The 22,154-nt window shown below is 32.3% G+C and overlaps 2 protein-coding genes across 3 annotated transcripts; one reads left to right on the forward strand and one right to left on the reverse strand.

Moving 5' to 3' along the window:
• Positions 1-9,105: 9,105 nt before the first annotated feature.
• On the forward strand, positions 9,106-14,736 carry LOC109241841 (serine carboxypeptidase-like 17). Of its 2 annotated transcripts, XM_019408660.1 has the most exons (14): positions 9,108-9,409; positions 9,571-9,716; positions 10,778-10,854; positions 10,977-11,099; positions 11,251-11,356; positions 11,471-11,508; positions 11,999-12,100; positions 12,196-12,282; positions 12,378-12,512; positions 13,407-13,478; positions 13,562-13,680; positions 14,028-14,141; positions 14,248-14,293; positions 14,386-14,736. In XM_019408660.1, the coding sequence occupies exons 1-14, from the start codon at positions 9,249-9,251 to the stop codon at positions 14,467-14,469; spliced, it is 1,410 nt and encodes a 469-aa protein (XP_019264205.1). In that variant the 5' UTR covers positions 9,108-9,248; the 3' UTR covers positions 14,470-14,736. The 2 variants fall into 2 exon arrangements, with proteins under 2 accessions (XP_019264206.1, XP_019264205.1); XM_019408661.1 differs by lacking the exons at positions 11,999-12,100; positions 12,196-12,282 and having other exon boundaries at positions 9,106-9,409.
• A 1,213-nt stretch (positions 14,737-15,949) lies between these two features.
• On the reverse strand, positions 15,950-19,718 carry LOC109241842 (probable glutathione peroxidase 8). Its single transcript, XM_019408662.1, has 6 exons — positions 19,456-19,718; positions 17,625-17,701; positions 17,237-17,298; positions 16,833-16,951; positions 16,309-16,476; positions 15,950-16,221 (listed from the first exon to the last, which is right to left on the reverse strand). Exons 1-6 carry the CDS (start codon positions 19,507-19,509, stop codon positions 16,189-16,191), a joined length of 513 nt encoding a protein of 170 aa, XP_019264207.1. The 5' UTR covers positions 19,510-19,718; the 3' UTR covers positions 15,950-16,188.
• Positions 19,719-22,154: the final 2,436 nt, after the last annotated feature.

The raw sequence follows: 22,154 nt of genomic DNA on the forward strand, positions 1-22,154 counted from the left end.
ATTTAAAAATAAAACAGGACGGCTATGTAATTTATGTGTGTTCACTATCAGATATCGGTGTGCCATAGCGTTACGCAATTTAAAAAGTATTAAAAAGAGACGTGTTGAATAATTAAGAAGCAATATAAAAGAATTACAAGGTGCAGTGACTCTTTGCCTCTAGTAAGAGATACTGATGATGTAGCAGGTGAAACAAAAGGACAAAATTCGTTATGGATTCTTTAGACGACAAGGCAACTTTTCCACGTCCATTGCCTTAAAACCATTCACATTAAAATTAATCATTATTTCATTCAAGGATATTTCTTTCGTAATGAAAATAGTTCAATAAGATTAGATTGTTCGTGGTCTCGACTGCATCCTTCACTTATAGTTACCTAAATACCGATTTAATAATGTAGGAAAAAGGGAATACATTCATCTGCATTGAACAGGCCCTCCAAGTCGTGCCTCGTGTACAAGGGTGGATTGGAAAGGTGTTCCATCAACATCAAAAAACCCAACCATGAAATATCTTTTCCATCTTTAACCGAAAGTTACACGAATGTTATTGATCCAATCCGGCGTACGTCGTTCTTCCCTTAATGTGGAAGAACACAAGTCTTTGAAAAAACAAATTTAAATCTCAGTGATAGGGTTTTCCAGATTTCTTTCAGGCAAACCAGAAAAACGCAATAGGCACTAAAGTCTCCATTGAAAACATGACAGTCATGACTTTTCAAAATGGCTCAACTTCCTACCTCCATTATTCACTTTTTTCCAAATTGGACGATAAACCCTCAGGCATCTCAATTTCGTTACCAATCACAAATCTGCCCGTCTTTCCTCCAAAGTGAATTTGTGTAACTTGCTTTGGGCTTGAAAACTTACCTTGTTTTGCTGTCTGGCTAAGTGTAATTCAGGCCGCCTGCAATATTCTTTGTAAGTCCATTCTAGCATTCGGTTATCTTTGTCTTACCTTTAACATTCTAGCAATATACATCTATTCAAACTTTTCGGATTACGTGGACGGATAATACAATTTAAGAATATATATGGTACTAGCATCCACCTCGGGTGGGTAAGATAGTTAAAAACTAATATAGGTAGGTGCCTTTTCTAATTAGTAAAGGACAGTAGCACAACGTGAGATTATAAGTGTAAGACAGGAATGATAGTCGCAGATACAGAAAAAGGCGTGAAGCATTCCGCACACAGACTAACCGAATGTCCTTGGTTCACGTAGCAAAATCTGGATATGTCCTATCAAAGGCTTCCAAGCTTCTCCACTGAAGGATGCACATAACACCAGGTGGCTCCTTCGCTCCATTTTTCAATAAAGTGAACCAATCTCATATGAGGATGCAGAACTCATCGACGCATATATAACCTCTTTAGCCTAGGGTATAAGAGGTAAAATTAATGCATCGCCTTGATAGCGACCATCTTTCCCGCTGGAAATAGCCCTTGAAAAAGAGCTTTCCGTTCAAATTTACAAATGCTTAAATTTGCATCAATCTTTTATAATATAACCATGCACCATCTTCACAACAATCAATTTCCTCATTTGACGAAAGTCCTAACTTTAGAAACTTAATTCTCTTTGCCTTAATAGAAATCACCAGGTAATTTCGAATTTCCTTCGCCAAACTAGTTTCACGAGCATAACTGGTCAATGACAGAGTCCATGGCTCCGTAGAAATATTCCCAATCAGATTTCATACTTAGTAATCTAACTGCAACAGACAACTCAGAGTGCGAACGACCTTTACGTAGTGGGACGAACTAAGCTTCCTCTAACTGTTCATAAAAACGTTTTACTTCATCATTAAGGAGTTATGTTCAACCATTTTCGTTGGCGCTCACCCCCAAAGTGCATTCAAAGCATTCGCAACCATATCATGATTTCTGGAATCACTATTTTCTACTATTCTCCCTCGACCTACTACTTTCACCCCAAAGAACCATGTTAATTGAAAATATTCCCATCGCTAACCATCCATCTCTCCATGAAATAAGTCCACACAAGTAATTCGCTATAAACCCCTTCATATAAAGATGAACCTTAACTTCCTCGGTTTCAAACTTCATACAGTCGCACTTAACACAGGGCACCTAATTACTCCTTCTTTTATGTATGGCGGAAAGTGACATTGCATGTCTAATAAAGTCCTCAACCCCTTCCTACAAAATCCTCCCTGCATCCCGCCGATTTAGGATAATTTCCTATTGTACATCCTAAGGAGAACGATGTTCCATCTATTTTAAATAAAGCAAGAACAATTAAATTATTTAAATACATTAATAAACTCCTCCTTTAAATCTTTTTTTCTTATCTTTATAAATGGTAAATTCATAGTTTAAAGCATGAATTAGGTACTCTTATTTAGGTATTGGCTCCTCTTCTAAGACAAATGAATTGTATCTTTTCACAATTGAACTCGATATAAGTAAAAAAGCTAAATAGGCAAAAAAAACAACCTAAACTTAAATAGTAAAAAGTTCAGTATTACCTAATGTAGTTCATATTAGCTAATGTAAAAAGTTCATGTTACCTAATGTAGTTCAACAAAAAACCCCTAATGTTAAAAAGTTCATATTACCTAATGTAGTTCAAACCACAACCCTATACTTAAATAGGCAAAAAACTCTAACAAATTACATAAAATTATATTAGCAAAATATTTAAAAATTAAAAATTAATAGGTAGATTTACTAACCTTGGTAGATTGAAAAGGGGGGGAGGCTAAAATCAGTGGGGGCGACGGAAACGGTGGGTGGCGGCATGTGACAGTGGTGGTGAGCGGACAATGGTGGTGGCGGCGTAACAGTGGTCGGCGGTCCAGCGGTGACAGTGGTGGCAACGGTCGTGGGGGGGGATTGATTTGGGTAAGGGGAAATAGAGAAGGGGAGGAGAAATAGTTGACGAGAGAAGTTGGGAAAAAATTGTTGTGTGAGAGCAAAATAAGATTTGTGGAGGGGAAACCCGATTTTTGAGTTCTGCAATTTAAAAAAGCGACCAATTGTCGGCGCTATTTTGGTAAGCTATATAAGTATGACTGGTTTAGACCAAAATAGCGACCAACGTTGGTCGCCTTTTCTTGACCGATTTGACCAAAAGCGACCACCTTTGGTCGCTATATTTGAAAATAAGTTAAATAAATACCCTAAATTTTTTCTGTTCCTAGTTATATTATATATTATTAATATATAATAATATATATTATATACTCAAAAGCGACCAAGTTTGGTCGCCTTTTGTCAAACGGTCCAAAAATGGCGACCAACTGTTGGTCGTACTTGGTTCAAACAGTCAATAGCGTAATATGTAATAAAAATATAACTTAAATTATATAATATTATTATTAATATAAATAATTATAAGCCCTGGTCCACAGTAAATTACCTAATACACTTATACTTAGTGGTCATAGTAATAGCCGTAAAATATATTTATATATATTATTATATATATATATATATATAATAAGTGTATTATAAATTTATATACACTTAATAGTGCATAGTTATAGCGTAATACATATATTAATATATAATTGCTCGTATTCGATACAGTATTACCTAATACACTTATACTTAGTGCCATAGTTTATAGCGCAAGTAATACTATAAAATACTAAATTGATACGGTATTATATAACTATATTAGTCTAGTATACGTAATATATATTATATATATATTATATATATATATATATATATATATATATATTAGTATAGTATTCGGATACGGTATTACCTAATACACTTATACTTAGTGCATAGTATATAGCGTAAGTAACATATATTATATTATATATAAGCTATTATTCGATACGTATTACCTTATACACTTATACTTAGTGATAATATAGCGTAAGTACATAATATTATATATTATATAAGCTATATTCGATACGGTATACCTAATACACTTATACTTAGTGCATAGTTATAGCGTCAAGTACATATATATATTATATATATATAGCTTATTCGATACAGTATTACTAATACACTTATAACTTAGTGCATTATCTGATAGCGTTAAGTACATTTTTTTTTATATATATATATATATATTATTAATATATATATTATATTATTATTAAACTTATTCGATACGGTAATTACCTAATACACTTAATACTTAGTGCATAATATAGGTAAGTACATATATATATATATAATATATATAGCTATATTCGACACAGTATTACCTAATACACTTATACTTAGTGCATAGTATAGAGCGTAAAGTACATATATTATATATTTAAATTATATTATATATTATATTTATTATTTATATATTATATTAAAGCTGTATTCGATACGTATTCCTTAATACACTTATACTTAGTGCATAAATAGCGTAAGTACATTGTATATATATATAAGTGACTATATCGATCGGTATTTACCTATACACTTATACTATAGTGCATTAATATAGCGTAAGTACATTATATATAATATATATAGAGCTGCATTCGATACGTATTACCTAATACACTTTATACTTAGTGCATATATAATAGCTGCGTAAGTACATATATTAATTATTATATATATATATAATATAGCTTATTTATATATAATATTAGGCGCATTCATACAGTATTACCTAATACACTTATACTTATGCATAGTTATAGCGTATAGTACATATATTTTATTATATTTATATATAAGCCTGTATTCGATACGTAATTACTAATACACTTTATACTTAGTGATAGTAATAGCGTAAGTACTATTTATAATATATATATATATATATAAAGCATACTGTAATTCGATACGGTATTACCTATACACTTATACTTAGTGCAAGTATTAGCGTAAGTACAATATATTATTATATATATAGAGCTATATTCGATACACGGTATTACCTAATACACTTATACTTAGTGCATAGTATATAGCGTAAGTACGATATATTATATATATATTAAGCGTATATCGTACATGTATACCTAATACACTTATACTTAGTGCATAGTATAGCGTAAAGTACATATATTATATATATATATATTATATAGCTGTTATTCGATAACGGTATTATCCTAATACACTTATACTTAGTGCATAATATAGGTAAGTACTATATATATATATTATATAAGACTATTCAACGGCATTCTAGTAACTATTACCCTTGTCATAATATAGAGTTAAGCTTACAATATATTATATATATTGAGCTATATCGAATACGCTATTACCTAATACACTTATACTTAGTGCATAATATAGCGTAAGTATATATATTATATATATTATGGAGGCTATATTTCGACACAGTATACCTAATACACTTATACTTAGTGCAATAAGTATATAGCGTAAAGTACATATATTATATATAATATATAATAAGCTGTTATTCGACTAACAGTATTACCTAATACACTAATACTTAGTGCCCATAGTATAGCGTAAAGTACATTATATTATATATATATATATATATATATATTAATATATATATATATACAGCTGTATTCGATACGGTATTTACCTATACACTTATACTTAAGTGGATAGTATAGCGTTAAGTACATATATTATAATATATATAATAAGCTTATATTCGATACGGTATTACCTAATACACTTATACTTAGTGCATGTTATTTTAGCGTAAGTACATATATTATATAATATATGAGCTATATTCGATACGCTATTATTACCTAATACACTTATACTAGTGCATAATTATAGTGTAAGTATATATAGATTATATAATATACTATATTAAGCATATTCGATACGGTATTACCAATACACTTATACTTAGTGCATAATTATAGCGTAAGACATAATTATATATATATGGAGTATTATTCATACGCTTATTAACCTAATACACTTTATACTTAGTGCATAAAATATAGCGTAAGTACATGTATTATTATAGAGCATATCGATACGGTATTAGCTAATACACTTATTACTTAGTGGCATTAATATAAGCGTAAGTACATATACTATATATATATGAGCTATATTCGATACGGTATTACCTAATACCACTTATACTTAGTGCATAATATAGCGTAAGTACATATATATTAGTATATTATATAAGCTATATTCGACACAGGTATTACCTAACACTTATACTTAGTGCATAGTTATATAGCGTAAGTACATATATTATATATTATATATATAAGCTGTATTTCGTAACAGTATTCCTATACACTTATACTTAGTGCAATTTAGAATAGCAGTAAGTACATATATATATATATATTATATATATATATATAAGCTGTATTCGATACGGTATTACCTAATAACACTTATACTTAGTGCATTAGTATAACGTAAGTACATATATATATATATAAAGCTATATTCGATTACGGTATTAACCTTAATACACTTATACTTAGTGCATAATTATACGTAAGTACATTATATTATAGTTATTATAAGCTATATCCGATACAGTGATTACCTAAGTTACATTATACTTAGTGATAGTTATAAGCGTAAGTACATATATTATATATATATATTTATATGAAGCTATATTCGATACTCTTTACCTAATACACTTATACTAGTGCATTAATAGCGTAAGTATATATATTTATATATTATATATTAGACACACACGCCCAACTTCGTAGTACTATTCATCCCTTGTATTACAATGAGTTATTAACGACTTACATTTATATTACTTTACATAGTAAATACAAAAGTGATTTTTTAATTTTGACATATAGAGACCAACTTTGTCGCTAAGTTAAATGAATTTTAACTTAGCGACCAATGTTGGTCACTAACTGTCATGAATTAAATTTTACGAGCGACCAATTTGTCACTAAATTTAATTAGATTATTTATATTTTATATAATATTTAAATTAATAATAAAAATTATTAAATGTTAGAACTGGGTCCCACCTTGGCGACCAACATTGGTCTCTATTTCATTAAGCGACCAACTTTTGGTCGGTAACTTTTGAATTATATTTATTTATATTTATAATTTATATTAAATAAATATATATTTATTAAAATATAATAACTGGTCCCACTTTTAGCGACCAATGTTGGTCGTATCACTTATCCTTCAGTTGCGACCAACTTTTGGTCGCAAGTTTTAAATTATATATATTATATTTTATAAGTTTATAAAATAATAATAATATTATTAAAAAATTATGTGGGGGTCCCACTTTAGCGACCAACATTGGTCGCTAATCTCAGTATATCTTTGACCAAGCAAGTCTGACCAGTCCAGTCAACAGTTTGACTAAATTGACGGCCAAATAGCTAACCAACTTTGGTCGCTTAAAGTATTTCAAATATTTTTTTTATTATTTTCGGCAGTTTGGCGACCAACTTTGGTCGCTTTTTTTGACAGACCAAATTTGGTCGCTAATCTTTGGTCGTTTTTTTACAGGAATTTTAGTAGTGATATTGGGATCGTCAAGGGGAGTTCAAAACTCACATTTGAAGTGATTTGGAGCAGATTTGAGCTATATTTGAGTTGAATTTCAGAAGATGCCCAAAGAAGAAGAAGAACCCGTGAAACTCCATTAATATGATTCATTTGTATAATAGTGCATAATAGTGTATAAGTAAAGTATAATAGTGTATAAACACCTCTTATACAATATTTTATACAAGGTTGATACTTTATTTACAGGTATTTGGTGGGTTTCTCACACTTCTTCTTGTTCTTCAACTACTACACCTATATACATGGTGTATCACTAACATTTTCACTACTGTGCTTATACATCTTTATACACTTTTATAGAACTATATATATAATATACCTCTTNGTGAATTCAGTGGGCTCGAATTGGTTTATGTCATTTCTGTTTATATTCATTACTGTTTATATTCATTTATATTTCCTGAATTTATTTTACAAATACAGTGTAATAACAAATTTCTCTACCATTATATATATTCTTCAATTTTTCTTCCAAATTCAAATTTGATAATCACTATTAAGATGAAAAGAAAAAAATACCACTTAAGAGAATTATTATTTTTGGAGTCACCATTAAAGGTCATTCGAATCTTCAATTTCAGAAATTGATTTTTTCGATTTTGTTAGTTGTTTGGATTGGGTGTTGGCCCAATTGATTGGGATCGCCAAGGGGAGTTCAAAACTCAAATTTGAAGTGATTTGGAGTAGATTTGAGTTGAATTTCACAAGATGCCCAAAGAAGAAGAAGAATCTGTGAAGCTCCATTAATAGGATTCATTTGTATAATAGTGTATAAGTAATGTATAATGGTCTAAACGCCTCTTATACATTATTTATACAAGGTTGATACATTATTTACAGGCATTTGGTGGATTTCTCACCTTTCTTCTTCTTCTTCTTCTTTTTCAACTATTACACATATATACATGGTGTATCACTAACATTTTCACTACTGTGCTTATACATCTTTATACATACATACATAAATACGTGTATATATATATATATATATATATATATATATATATATATATATATATATATATATATATATGTATGTATGTATAAAGATGTATAATATTGTATAAAAATGTATAAGCATCTCTGACGAACTTTTTGTACGATTTTCACTTGCAATTCTTGATTAAAACTATTCCAAATCTCCATTAAATGACTTCAAACTTTGTATACAGTCTACTTAGACTAATTATAATAAGTTCAAACAATACCCACTCCAATTTTCTCACAAAATCATATTCAAAATCTAACAAGATTAGCATTAAAGAAAATGAAATTTTAGATTTCTCGCGTCTGTTTTTGAATTTTCGTAGTTGTGATAGGTATGTAGAAACTTGAGGAAAAAGGAGAATAGAAATGTTTCACGCTTGAAGATATAGAGAATAAAAAAACTAAAAAAAAAAAAATTCAGATCTAAGCTTATTGATATTTGGCTACATATTCGCAAACTTGTAAGTGAGCTAAAATAATGCAAGGTCCACTTTTCATAATTAAAATATTTGAGTCAATTTGATATGATCAAATCATGTCAGAATTTTAAGCATAGATTATGACAAATTCACGTTATAATTAATGCAGCATCACATGACGCTGCAGCACCTCCGATCCATTAAACCTCAATCTGAAAAATATCCTTCATTTTCGGATCCCAGAAATATAGGTATTATATATATGTATACTGCGCAGTTATGTAGTAGTAGTATATTGTCTTCTGTTTCTCGTCAGCTCAAGCATTGATATTTTCCATTCACAAACTCTGAACCAAGAAAGAAAAAACGATGGAATTCTCAAAAATGTGTTTGTATTTTTCAAATCTATATTACACGTTTTTGTTTTTCTTTGTACTACTGGAGATCTCCCCGCAGCTTGTGGTTGCTGGTTCACCTGTCAAGTATCTTCCTGGATTTAAAGGGCCACTCCCTTTTGAACTTGAAACAGGGTAATTAGTTTTGTTCATTTGCATGTCTTCATTAATTAATTGGAAGTTGGTTTTAGTCTTAACATTAATGTAACACTATATATACATATACTTGTATACATGTATAGAGATGAATTTTTTCTATATTATATTGACGTGCGATAAATACAATTGTATGTCAGATATATAGGAGTCGGAGAAGCAGATGAAGTGCAGCTCTACTACTACTTTGTAAAGTCGCAGTCTAATCCAAAGGTTGATCCTCTTATTCTTTGGTTTACCGGAGGACCTGGTTGCTCTACGTTAAACGCCATTGCACTTCAACTCGGTAAACCATATTCGTCAATTTTAGTTATCCTTTTATCGCCGTGTCCCATATTTGTTGAAGTTTATGCATAAAAAATTAGAGGTGTCAAATGGGCGAGTTGAGCTAATTTTGGACCGATAAAAATGGACATTTTTTCACTTTTAGCGCGCGCCAGAAACTATTCATATTCGATAGTCGAAAAACTGTATAAATTTTATATAATTTTTGTATATAACATACAGAATGTACATTTGTATAAAAAAAATATACATTTTTCAGCTATTATTTTGAGAGTGACTATACAGTGTCATTTTTTCATAAAAATAGGCTTAGTCAACAAATAGGCAGGTCAATGACCCACCCAAAAGTAACTTGGGTTGAGATGTGCTCGGTCAAGTTGGGATAAAATTTGGGCCATAGTCTAACCCGCCCAACTCTTACCAAGCTTTAACGAATGTGTATTATTTTTTTATGAATTATTTAATTATCAAATAAGACTTTTTTTTTCTTTTGTTATGGTCATATAAAACACATCATACAAAAAAATTATTTTCGAGATATTTTAGCAAAGTTACTCATGGATCAATATGGACTAAAAATCGGCCCAATTTTTGATGGATTGAAATGAGTTGGGTCAAGATGGACTGAATTCAAGAAATCGGCGAGTCAATGACCAGCCCAACCTTGGACGGGTTGGGCGGGTCAAATGAGTTTGGGCTCAAATTGCCGCCCTGCATAACATTTACATGACTTTGACTAATTTTGCTGATGTATAATTCTCAGTTGGAATTTTGATTATTTATGTAGTTTTGCACTTTTTGAATGTTGCTTTCTGATAATTATATATTAGCCAATGCCAATGATCAAATAATTGTTCCACATTTGAATTAATTAATTATCATGAACTAAACCACGGGATATAATTTCGGATAGAAGGAAATGTATTCTTTTTCACATTTTTAAGCTTGTTTTCTTTTGCAACCCCTTTTAATGTAATTGGTTTTGAATGAAATTAATTATTATTTTCCGGTTTTTTAGTTACTAATATATGATAAAATCATCACTTAAATAAAAATCAACAGGACCTATGATGTTTGATGATAGAGAGTATAATGGTAGCTTGCCAACATTGTCTTCCAATCCATATGCATACACTAAGGTGAGAGACAAAATAATATGCTTTAATTTGTGGTATACTATTTTCATCAACGTATTTATCACTAACTTTCTGAAAGATATACAATTGACTTCACATATATGTGCTAATACATGAAATTTTAGGTGGCAAACGTTATATTTGTAGATTTCCCAGTAGGGACTGGATTCTCGTATGCAACTACAGTAAAGTCAAATCATTCAAATAATTTACAAGCAGGTGATCACGCTTATCAATTTCTTCGTAAGGTAAGTTTAGACTTCATTTTGAAGCCTTAATTAATGCTAGTTCATTAATGAATTTCAATTTATTTATATTCATATGTACTTATCTTGACATGGAAAGTTTGAACTTATATGGTTTTGTAATTTACTACTAATTTTCTATGGTATTTTACAGTGGCTAATAACTGAGCACCCAGAATATCTCAATAATCCTTTTTATGTTGGTGGAGACTCATATAGTGGAATTACTCTTCCTATAGTTACCCAAGTGATATCAGATGGTATGAAATTAAACACAAATTTAGGTTTATGCACTGATAGTGTAAATATTTTTTATTCGGTCAGTGTACAGTTTAACCTATATATAATAGCGTGTGTAACATATATCCTTGCAGGGATTGATGCTGGAATCAAGCCATGGATCGATCTTAAGGTTGGTAATCCTTCATCTATTTTAGTTATAAAATTTCAAATACAAGCATAGTGATAGGATCCTTGGTGGAAACACAACATATGCTTGTAAGATAGACAAATGCGACATCAAATAACATGAAGTAAAAACAGTAACGAAATTAATGATATATTATTGGAAAACAATATAGTTGCAGCTTCCACAAATCACATAGAGTTATTTGTTAAAGCGTTTGACCATCTTATATAAGAACTACTTTGTTAGAATTAGTATATTTTTTTATTTCCTTGTGTCCGAGTCTGATTCTATCAGTTTCATTTGTCAATCACGTGAAAATTCTTTTTGATAATGGGTATTGGTAAGACTCGAATTTAGGAATACTAGGTCGAATTGTTTGATTATCTCACATAAGGTTAAAATGTTAGAGAGAACATATTTTTATTTATTTGATTTTACTCTTGAGTTACTCTTCAATTAAGTTAGTTATGAATGGTGCACTAAATGGTGGCAGGGATACATACTTGGGAATCCAGTAACAATTATTCCTGATGAACATAACTATAAGATCCCTTATGCTCATGGGATGGGCCTTATTTCTGATGAATTATACAAGGCATGGAAACTACTCTTTCACATTGCTTCTTTTCTTTCAAGTATCACCCACCAATATTTAATAAAGTGGATATGATTATTTTCGATCTTAAACAGTCATTAAAGGGTAACTGTGGAGGAGAGTACAACCATATAAATCCAAGCAATACACTCTGTTCAAGAGATATGCGTACTTTCAATTGGGTTAGCGATACATTTTCCTCTGATTAAATATCTATTTGTACCAGTGCTACTGTTTAAACCAAACAAAATCTTAATACTGTAGTTAACTTGTGCAGTTGCTTAAAGGAATTGTTGCAGCTCATATTCTAGAGCCCAATTGTGACCAGTCGTTGTATGGCTCGAGAAGATCGTTGGCTCGCAAGCTCCCTCTAGAGCTTAACATTCCTGCTAAACCAGGAGTAAAATGTCTAGTAAGATATATTATGCCTTTTTTTTCTTCCTCTACTAGCATTATATTACAACGTCAGCATTTTGAAACAAATTCAATTTGGCTAAACGACTAACATTTGGGACCTGACAAAGTATGGCGCTGTGGAGTAATAGCCACTTTTAGGCTCCTTATTTAGTATATTTTATAATGTATTTAAAGATTAGCCAATTTACTCAAATTCTAGGACTAAGTAGCTTGAATTTGGAAATTCAGTACTTAGTGTCCTGAATGTTTGAGCTGCTATAATTTGAAATCCAGGACGAAGTGTTCTGAATTTCTGAACAACTAATTTAAAATTAAGGACATAAGATTCGAACTTCTGGACACAAATTTCAAACTTTAGGACACGATGTCCTCAAGTTTGAACTTTGGGGTTTAAACTCTAGGACGCCGTGTGCTGGAGTTTGAGCGAAATTAGCTAATCTTTAAATACATTGTAAACTGCGAATATATTTTAAACAGAATGTTTAAAAGTGGTTACCTGGTGTCATTTCCACAACAAAGTACTTGTTAATATTTTCTCATTTTCCTTGTCGAACAATATTTTTCTATTATGGATTGAATGTTTTGTTGCGATTTTACCACTTGACCAAATATATACATTAGTTGGTGACAGGGTAGGGGCGGAGCCAGCCTTTCGGTCATGGTTCGGCCTAACTCAGTAACTTTGATCTAAACCTTGTATTTGTCTTAAGAAATTTATTGGATATATACAAATTATTAATTTAGAACGCAATAACTTAAAAGAATTAGAATCTCGCACTCATAAGCTTTAAATCGTGCCTCCCCCTGTGTGACAGGGTGAGTCTATAATGTTGTAATTCGGCATGTATTTCGTATATAAAGTAATTGGTGCTCCTGTTCTATTTTATAGGGTGATTGGTTACATCTCTCTGAGATTTGGGCTAATGATGAGAATGTCAGAGAGGCTCTTCATGTTCGAAAGGTATGAAATTTTATTAAGGAATGAAAAGGTTCAATTTGGAATACTGATGTTGATGACTAAGTTAGGAGATCAAACACGTACAGGGGACAATTGGAGCTTGGGAAAAATGCAGGAGTAACTTGCCTTTTACAATGAATGTGAACAACACTATATCATATCATGCATATCTTAGCACTAAAGGCTTGAAATCTCTTATTTACAGGTAAGAAATGTTTTCTAAGAAATATGAGAAATGGACTAGACATATTTCTTATGCAACTACTGAAATGTTTGGGATGCCCCTGCCATTAATTCTTTCACTACCAAAAAAGTTATGAACTTCGTCGCTAATCTATTGCTAAATCGGTCGTCGCTAACAGAATATCTTGATAATCCGTTGCTAAATAAGTTTAGCGACGAATTTTTCTATTTCGCTATAGAATTTGTCCGTCGCTAATTCCTATTATTTTGAGTAGTGTTCATCTCTTTGTTGACATGAACCTTGAGGATTCTAGCTCGACACTGAAGCGTAATAATCACATATTTTGTTTTCATCTTTTTCGAAAACAGTGGTGACCATGACATGATGACTCCATTTATATCAACGCAAGCATGGATTAAATCACTAAATTACTCCATTGCTGACGATTGGAGGCCATGGATTGTTAATGGTCAAGTTGCAGGGTGTGTTACCAGAATCTTATTTATTTTTCTTCACTTCTAACTTTATTTAGCACTCCTCTAGATTTAAAGAGTGAAAGTGAAATCTTTAATCCTTATTGTTGCATAGATATACAAGAAGTTTTTCCAACCAAATGACATTTGCGACACTGAAGGCAAGAATAGACTTCATTTGTTTTCTATTACCTAAATATATATGTACTTCATTCTTTTAGATCTAACTAATGTGGGCATTGATCTATTTCAGGGAGCAGGACATACTGCACCAACTTGGGCTCCAGCGGAATGTCTTGCCATGCTAAAGAGATGGTTATCAAATAAACCACTCTAGACAAGAGGGGGTTGCTCAGATGGTCAGCATGCCCAACCTAAAACCCCAAGGTCGTGGGTTTGAATCACCAAACAAATGGGATCAAAGGGGAATAAAAGGGAGGGGAGTAAAAAAACAAATGAACCACTCTAGCTGATTTTAGAATCTATTTCATATTTTTTTTCTCTCATTGTTGTCTTTCTCTATATTAATGGACAATGGTCTATGGGATCTCGTCAATTTTATGATAAATAATTTTAGAGATCTATGAAGTGATCTTTTGTAATTCATAAAGATTTGCAATATTTTTATAATCGTCACAAGATTGGTTAGGACTTAGGAATGTGATACAATTAAGAAATTCTAAGAGAATGTGATACAATTAGGGTAAGAAATCTAAAATTTATAGGAATTGAATTACCATATACTCCCTCCGTTCCAATTTATGTGAACCTGTTTGACTGGACACGGAGTTTAAGAAAAAACGAAGACTTTTGGAATTTGTGGTCCTAAACAAAGCAAAAGGGGGCCAGAATATTTGTGTGGTTATAAAAGTTTTTCATTAAGGATAGAATTGTAAGTTTAAGCTAAATTGTTACCAAATTTAGAAAGTGGTCATTTTTTTTTTTGAAACGGAGCAAAAAGGAAATAGGTTCACATAAACTGGAACAGATAGAGTATTTTGTTAAATGTTGTGCATTTAAAAGGTTGCGATCTCGAGGAGGAAAAATTTGGTGATATCAAGAAGTTACCTCTATTGAAAGAGATATATTTTCATTCGTTCAAATCTCTCCCACAACTTTTTCCAAACTTATCAACAAATGCCCTTCTATTGTTGAATTTAACGTTGAAAGATAGTTCCTCCCAAAATTCCTTCTCAGTGCCTTATCTGATTGAACTTAAAAAGGTTCATTTGAATAGCAAAAGAAATTGGGGCAATAGAAATAAAAGCTGGAAATTTGGAGGAGTTTCACTTGTTTAGTTCATTATCATCAGCACTGAAAATTGATTAGTGCACTTGTACTAAGCTAAAAATTGTTTGTGAATACATTCCCCTCGGATTTCCTAAAGAGACCTTTCGTGTTGCAAGAAAATAAATAAAATCAAACTTTTGAGTCATGAATTGGAGAATTTAAGCTCAAGTGATATGGTTGACTTACAAGAACCTACCATTGTTACTCCCAAATTAATTCTTTCAAGGCTAATGGAAGTTGAGATTGGATTGAAGTATGTTCGTGCAACCAATAGGTTGCTTGAGTTGAGAACTTCTTCTTACTGAAAATTTGGGTGAAAATATCATCACTGGAATGTTCAGATATATCTTTTCAGTGGAAAACATTATAGTGTTAGCAAGCAACAAGCTTTTTCCTTAAAGGAACAATGATACCCTACCAAACTGCAACAACTAGAAGATGGAAATAAACAAACAACAAGAATATCAAACAAACAAAAAACAGTTCTCAGCTGGACACCACGCAAACAAAAACTGATAGACCAATAATTTCAAATGCCTGGCTATCTGTTTCGGGAAATGTCCAGCAGATTGGTAATATCAAGAGACAGAATAACATGTAGGAATTGATTAATAAAAGTCAGTTTAAAACTTCTCCAAAAGAACATACAAGTTCTGTTATCAGATAACCAAATAAAGAAAATAAGGGGCAAACTCCTACAATAAAACCAAGCCAACATTAACAAGTCAAAAATTGATCCACATCGTCGAAAGCTCAACCTTGGCAACTACACCATTTCCAGCAGCTTTTTTATATCCCTCTGCAACAAGAGCATGAATCCATAAGAATCAATACACAAGTTATGTTACACAAGCAGTTGGAGGAAAAAGTAGCACACAACAGTTACCTCAATTGTCAGAGGAGAGGTGGTAGGATAATAGCGATCAGCAGCCTGTCCATTCTTATCAACCAGGAACTTAGCAAAATTCCACTGAATATCATCCCCAAATATTCCCCACTTGCCCGATTTCAACAACTTATAAAGAGGAGATGCATTTTCGCCATTCACTTCAATCTAATTCAACAAAAAAATCACACATAGTTGGGAATAAAAAGAGACCCCATTGAATAGTAAATCATGAATTCTAGGGAAACAGGTTATTTCACAATGTAACGGTGTCCTTTTATAATGCAACACCAATGCTTATAGCTGACAGAAGATGCCTACGAATTTATTGTATATAATCCAATTTAAGGATAGAAAGGCAGCTTTTCTGTTTTTTCAGGATATTCCAACAGAATAGTATTCACTTTTAAAACACTGAAACACAAAAGCAGAGAGAGGTTAAAACATGGGACATATTACCAAGCAAATCACCAATTAGTAGCTAATAAAACAATGATCTATCAAGAATATTGTTCTTTCAATACCTTGTCAAATATAGGGAACTCTGACTTGAAACGTGTACAAACGAAGTCTAAGATCTGATCATTGCTCCCTGGTTCTTCCTCGCCAAATTGATTGCAAGGAAATGCCAATATTTCCAGGCCTGTGTTTAAATATGAAAAGAACTTAAGTTTCAAAACTAAATGGAAAGAAATTAAAAGACAACTAATGGCAGTTTTAATAATGTTGAAACCATAATAATGTGATTCAAATAGTCTAGATGTAAACTTCAACTGAAGATAATGCTTCATTCTTTTCAAACACTACGGTTTCTTCTTCTTTAATGGCAGAAGTCATCCTCCGTTTATGAGGAATTGGTCCAGGAAAAGAGAGATATAAATTGAGAACTAACCAGAAGGGTAAAATAGACTTGACTAAAGACACATACCTTGATCTTTGTACTTCTCATATAATTGGTTGAGTTCTGCGTAGTTTGAGTTAGTCATCCCACTGTGGACAACACAATCGATTACATTGAAAAGTTCAATGAAGTGAAATGAATCATAAAATGTGTAGAACGAATGAAAGAAAAGAAAATAGTTAAGATAGGTAGCAATACTTGAGAAAGCCGACAATATTTTGTGTTGGCTGAAGTTCTTGTAATATTTATTGGTGATAATAAAATCATTTAGTTACCAAAAAGAAGAAACCAGTTCTTAGAGTTATGATTTTCATCTGAACAAAGGTTGTTTGTTTCCCTGGACTTCAACTGGTATCAGAGAAATTACATAAAGAAATCAACTATAAATATGATGGATGGAAATAGATGATTTTACCACTTGGAAGCAACATTCACGATAAGTAGGACCTTTCCTTTGTAGCTACTAAGGTCTATATCATTTCCCTTCGAATCCTGTGAGCAAATGAGACACTATGTTCAGAAAAGGGAAAAAGGTACAAGTAAATGAACAATTTCATTGTGGTCACTTGTACTTCTTTATGGTATATATTGGTAGCAGACTCAACCAAGTTATTTCATCTTTTTCTTATGTGTAGGAGTGGCAAACGGTTGGGTCGGAAACGGGTAATGAAAAAATGGGTAAATTATCCGACCCAACCCATATTTAATACGGATAAAAGACGGGTTCACCGGCGGATAATATGGGTAACCATATTATCCATGACTTCTTGCATATGATCACTTTTGGGAGAATTCTTAATCTCCCTAACGGAGAATTTTTAATCTCCCTAACTTGAATGTAAAAGTTAGACTCACTGATTATCCATTTTCTAAATGGACAATATAGTCTTATCCATATTTGGTCAGTTTTTAAAAAGTTCATTATCCAACCAATTTTTTAGTGGATAATATGGGTGGTTAACTGTTTTCTTTTAACCATTTTGCCACCCCTACTAATGTGTTTTCTCAGTGTTTATAGGGTGAAACTTGAAAGCACATAAAGGTGCTATTTCAGCATGGGAAGAACTAAAGCATGGGGCGAAAGCAATTAAGGTGTAGAGATACTAATAGGTATGTGTGTATCTTCTCTGCCTCCTTTCATTCTGTTGAATAGTTGAAATTCAGCTTTACTTCAGCTCCTTTAAGATGTAAATGGGAGCTATAAATGGACAAACATTGGGTAGTAATGGGAGTGATTAGATAGTAAAGTTTGCATAAGGGATTGGCTAAGTGCATAGAAAGGAAAATGCAAAGATCTTACATTTATGAAAAAGAACCCTTTTACAAAAAATGGTAGGTGATTTCTTACTGCTTTCTTAAACCTTGGTGGCAGTGTTCTCAGTACTTGTGCCGGTGAAAGTTACAAATAAGGTGAAATAGTCGAGGGATGCGCAAGATGGCCTTGACATCACTATCTTTTTATTTTTGTTTTAGAAAAAGAAAGAAACATGCTTCGGGGATGGCAATTTAAGCTCAAGCCCATCAACCCGCCCAACCCGTCGAATGTTGGGCCGCTCATTGACCCGCCCATTATTGAACTTAGCCCATCTTGATCCAGTCGATCTAGAGTTAGGCTGATTTTTAACCCAAATTGATCCATGAGCAACTTAGCTAAAATATCTTTAAAATAATTCTTTTTTGTTTGGATATTATATATGACCATAAAAAAAAGTCTTAGTTAGTAATTAAACAATTCATAAAAAAACAACACACATTAATTAAAGCTTGGTAAGAGTTGGGCGAGCTGGGCAGGTTGGGGGGTTGGGCTATTACCCAAATTTTAGCCCGTCTTGGCCCATCTCATCTCAGCCCAAGTAACTTATGGGTGGGTCATTACCCCGCCAATTTATCGACTCAACCCATTTTGACCCGCCCAAAAACAGTCTAATTTGGCATCCCTAGTTCTACTCAAACATAAGGTACTTATCATACTTTATACTTCCATCCAATCTTTCCCTCAAAATTACGATGAGAAAACACAAATATATGCAACCAAAGAGATGAGAAATCCCTTCAATCGATGCCTATTCTAGTGTAATACTTCCCCTTTCAAAAAATTATTGGGGGATCATACCTAAGCTTACTTTTTTTTTTCTTAAAAAAATTGGCAGTATATATTGGACAGATATGCAATGAACTAGAGTTAGATCAGAAATAGAAGGGATTAAGTTAGTTATGGCAGTAGACTGAGCGCATTAGGAGCTAACCTTTACAGTGAAGTCAAAAACAGATTCTGGTTTCTTCTCTGATTGGCTTTCCATTGTTGATATGAGAATTTGGCTTCAGGTACGGAAGTCTGAAATCAACACCCCAAAACAGAAAATATCCAACCAGCATTGACCCATTAACTCTTTATGAATTAATAAAAAAAGTTCGTCTTTAGGATATTCTAGGGGGGAAATGGTCCTATGTGCGTGATAGGTTTAAAATAGTCATCAAATACCGAGTTAAATCCGCCTAAAGTATATGTCCTACCTAAACTCTCACATATCCCAAAAAACTCTGAACTGTATCCCTTCATAATAAAACTCACTTGTCTGTTTTCTTACTGGTACGTATAATATACTCTCTAAATTATTTTTAAAATCTGCCAAGTAACAATCTACGTGGATATTTATTTAGCTTAATCTAAAAAATAGACTATATCAAAATTTTAATACTCTTTATTACTATATCATTATATAAAAAATTACATGGTAAAAATAAAAAAGGGGGTTAGGGCTAAAAATAGTAGGTCAATTGTAAAAAATTCATTTTCTATGTGCTCTCATCAGAGACTTTGCTTTACTCGGAGAATAATAATAATAATAAGAGAGCGAGAGAGCGAGAGAGAGAGAATATTTCAGATGGATCCAGATGAAGAAATGAAGAAGGTAAAAAAAAAAGGGAGAAGAAAGGTAAAAAATGAGGAAGGAAGGTGAAATATAAAGAAAAAAAGAAGAAAATAAAAAGAAATATAAATTTTAAACAAAGAAGGGCTAATTAGCTGTTAGACACTTTCAGGTGCGCCATTTTAATGGCTTTTTTTAATTTTCACGCGCTCTTGGGCGATTTGTTGCACACATTATGTCACCTAAGCGACGAGAGAGTTTTATTATGAAGGAGGATATAGTTTAGAAGGTTTTCGGGGACATACGATAGGTTATGTACGTAGGCAACTGACAAAAGTTATATAGTTTAGACGAGTTTTAGGGTATTAACACTTAAATATACTCTAAGTAGTTTTTGTCCTTTAGGTTTACCAAAACTGAGCACTTAACAAATGATGGTTGTTAGATTGAAGAGGAACGGTAAAAAATAAGATTTAACCAGAAACATCCGAAAAGTCCCATCAAATCTCTGTTGCGACACTAAAAATTGCATGAGACAGAAAAAATAAATCATAATAATAAAAAATAAAAAATAAAACAAAATAAAAAAATAAAGCACCTCAAAAAGTTTCATTAGACACCAAAAATAACGTAAATGCAAAAGTTACATCTGCATACATGAGTTTCTCATTAAATGTTTTTATCACATTTTCATTAAATCTAACAGACGGAGTTTATTAAATATTTAACGAAAATTAAAATGCTTACTTTTGTAAAATTTAAAGGACACCAAAATTGCTCAGGAATATGTTTAAGGGACTATTTTTTTTTACCTACCCTAAATGTAAGGAACCGTTTTGTCATTTCTCATATTCTATAAACGAGACATATTAATAGTCGAAATGTACTTAGCGGAGCATAGGAAATTCATTAAAAAGTTGAGGATTTTAGTGGAATTAAACTCTTTGGCAGCGCAATATCCATGCCATTGTAAAGTTGTAGACAATTTAAATTTTATGAAATTTGAATCCGTAAGTAATTTGGATTTTATCATATATTAAATACATATTAGTCCAAATGATACTATGGGCTAGTATAATCGGGTTGATTATTTAAATCTAAAATAAATTAAATTAAATAAAAGTCCAATGTATTATTGGCTAGCCCGTCAATTGGTCTTCTATCAAATGGATCGGCCCATAAACCTCAAGCCCAATGGCCCACTAGGGTTTTCTTGGAGACTACTCCACCCCACACCTATATAAAGGGGTCAAAGGAGAAGGCTAAGACACAAGCAAGTAAGCAGAAGGAAGGCTAAAGAAGCTCTGAAGAATAGCATCAAGGTCTCCATCCATACCAGCTTCGTCGTATGTGGTCAAATTCCAATGGCGAACTCAAATCATAGGCGGGGGGCTTCAAATCTTCCGTTCATGATAACCCAACACCAAATCCTGGTTTGTGACGACCTTCAAATAGTCCGTGACGTACTACAAATCTGAAATCCGTCAAGTTCAAGATCAAGCTCTCAAGCTCTTGAACCATCGTCCGTGAGGAGAAGAATCAGAGGACTACATCTCTTTAGATTTAGAGATATTTTAGAGATTGTAACCCCATCACTTGAAATCGAATATAATATTTGTCGCTATATTTCTTGTCTTGATTATTATTTTTCAAGAGCGAAATTTAGTTGTTACAAATTTTGGCATGCCTAGTGGGACCGTCTCTACCTCTCATCTCTTCTCAACTCTCGACATTCAAGATCACTAAGATGACTTCAAAGAAGATCGACTCAAAAGTTGCTGACTCCAAATTTTCTTCTAACGTTGAAAGTATCCTGAACGCTACAATGGGGAGTCTTGGGCCAATCACCCGAAGCAAGGCGAGCATCTTGGGACAGCAAGCACTCCAAGTGTCATCTGAACCAATGCATGCTTCAAGATCTTCATCATCCGAAGAAGAAAGGCCCACTGCTAGCAAGTAAGAGAGAGGAGATAATATTGCAAAAGTTGTGGAGAAAGCTCTTGCTCAACTTACTTTATACAGTACCAAGAGTCAGCTTACCCAACCTGATAATGAAGTTTTAAGTGTTGGCTCTA

The sequence above is a fragment of the Nicotiana attenuata genome, unplaced genomic scaffold (assembly GCF_001879085.1).
Source record: "Nicotiana attenuata strain UT unplaced genomic scaffold, NIATTr2, whole genome shotgun sequence".
Lineage (NCBI taxonomy): Eukaryota > Viridiplantae > Streptophyta > Magnoliopsida > Solanales > Solanaceae > Nicotiana > Nicotiana attenuata.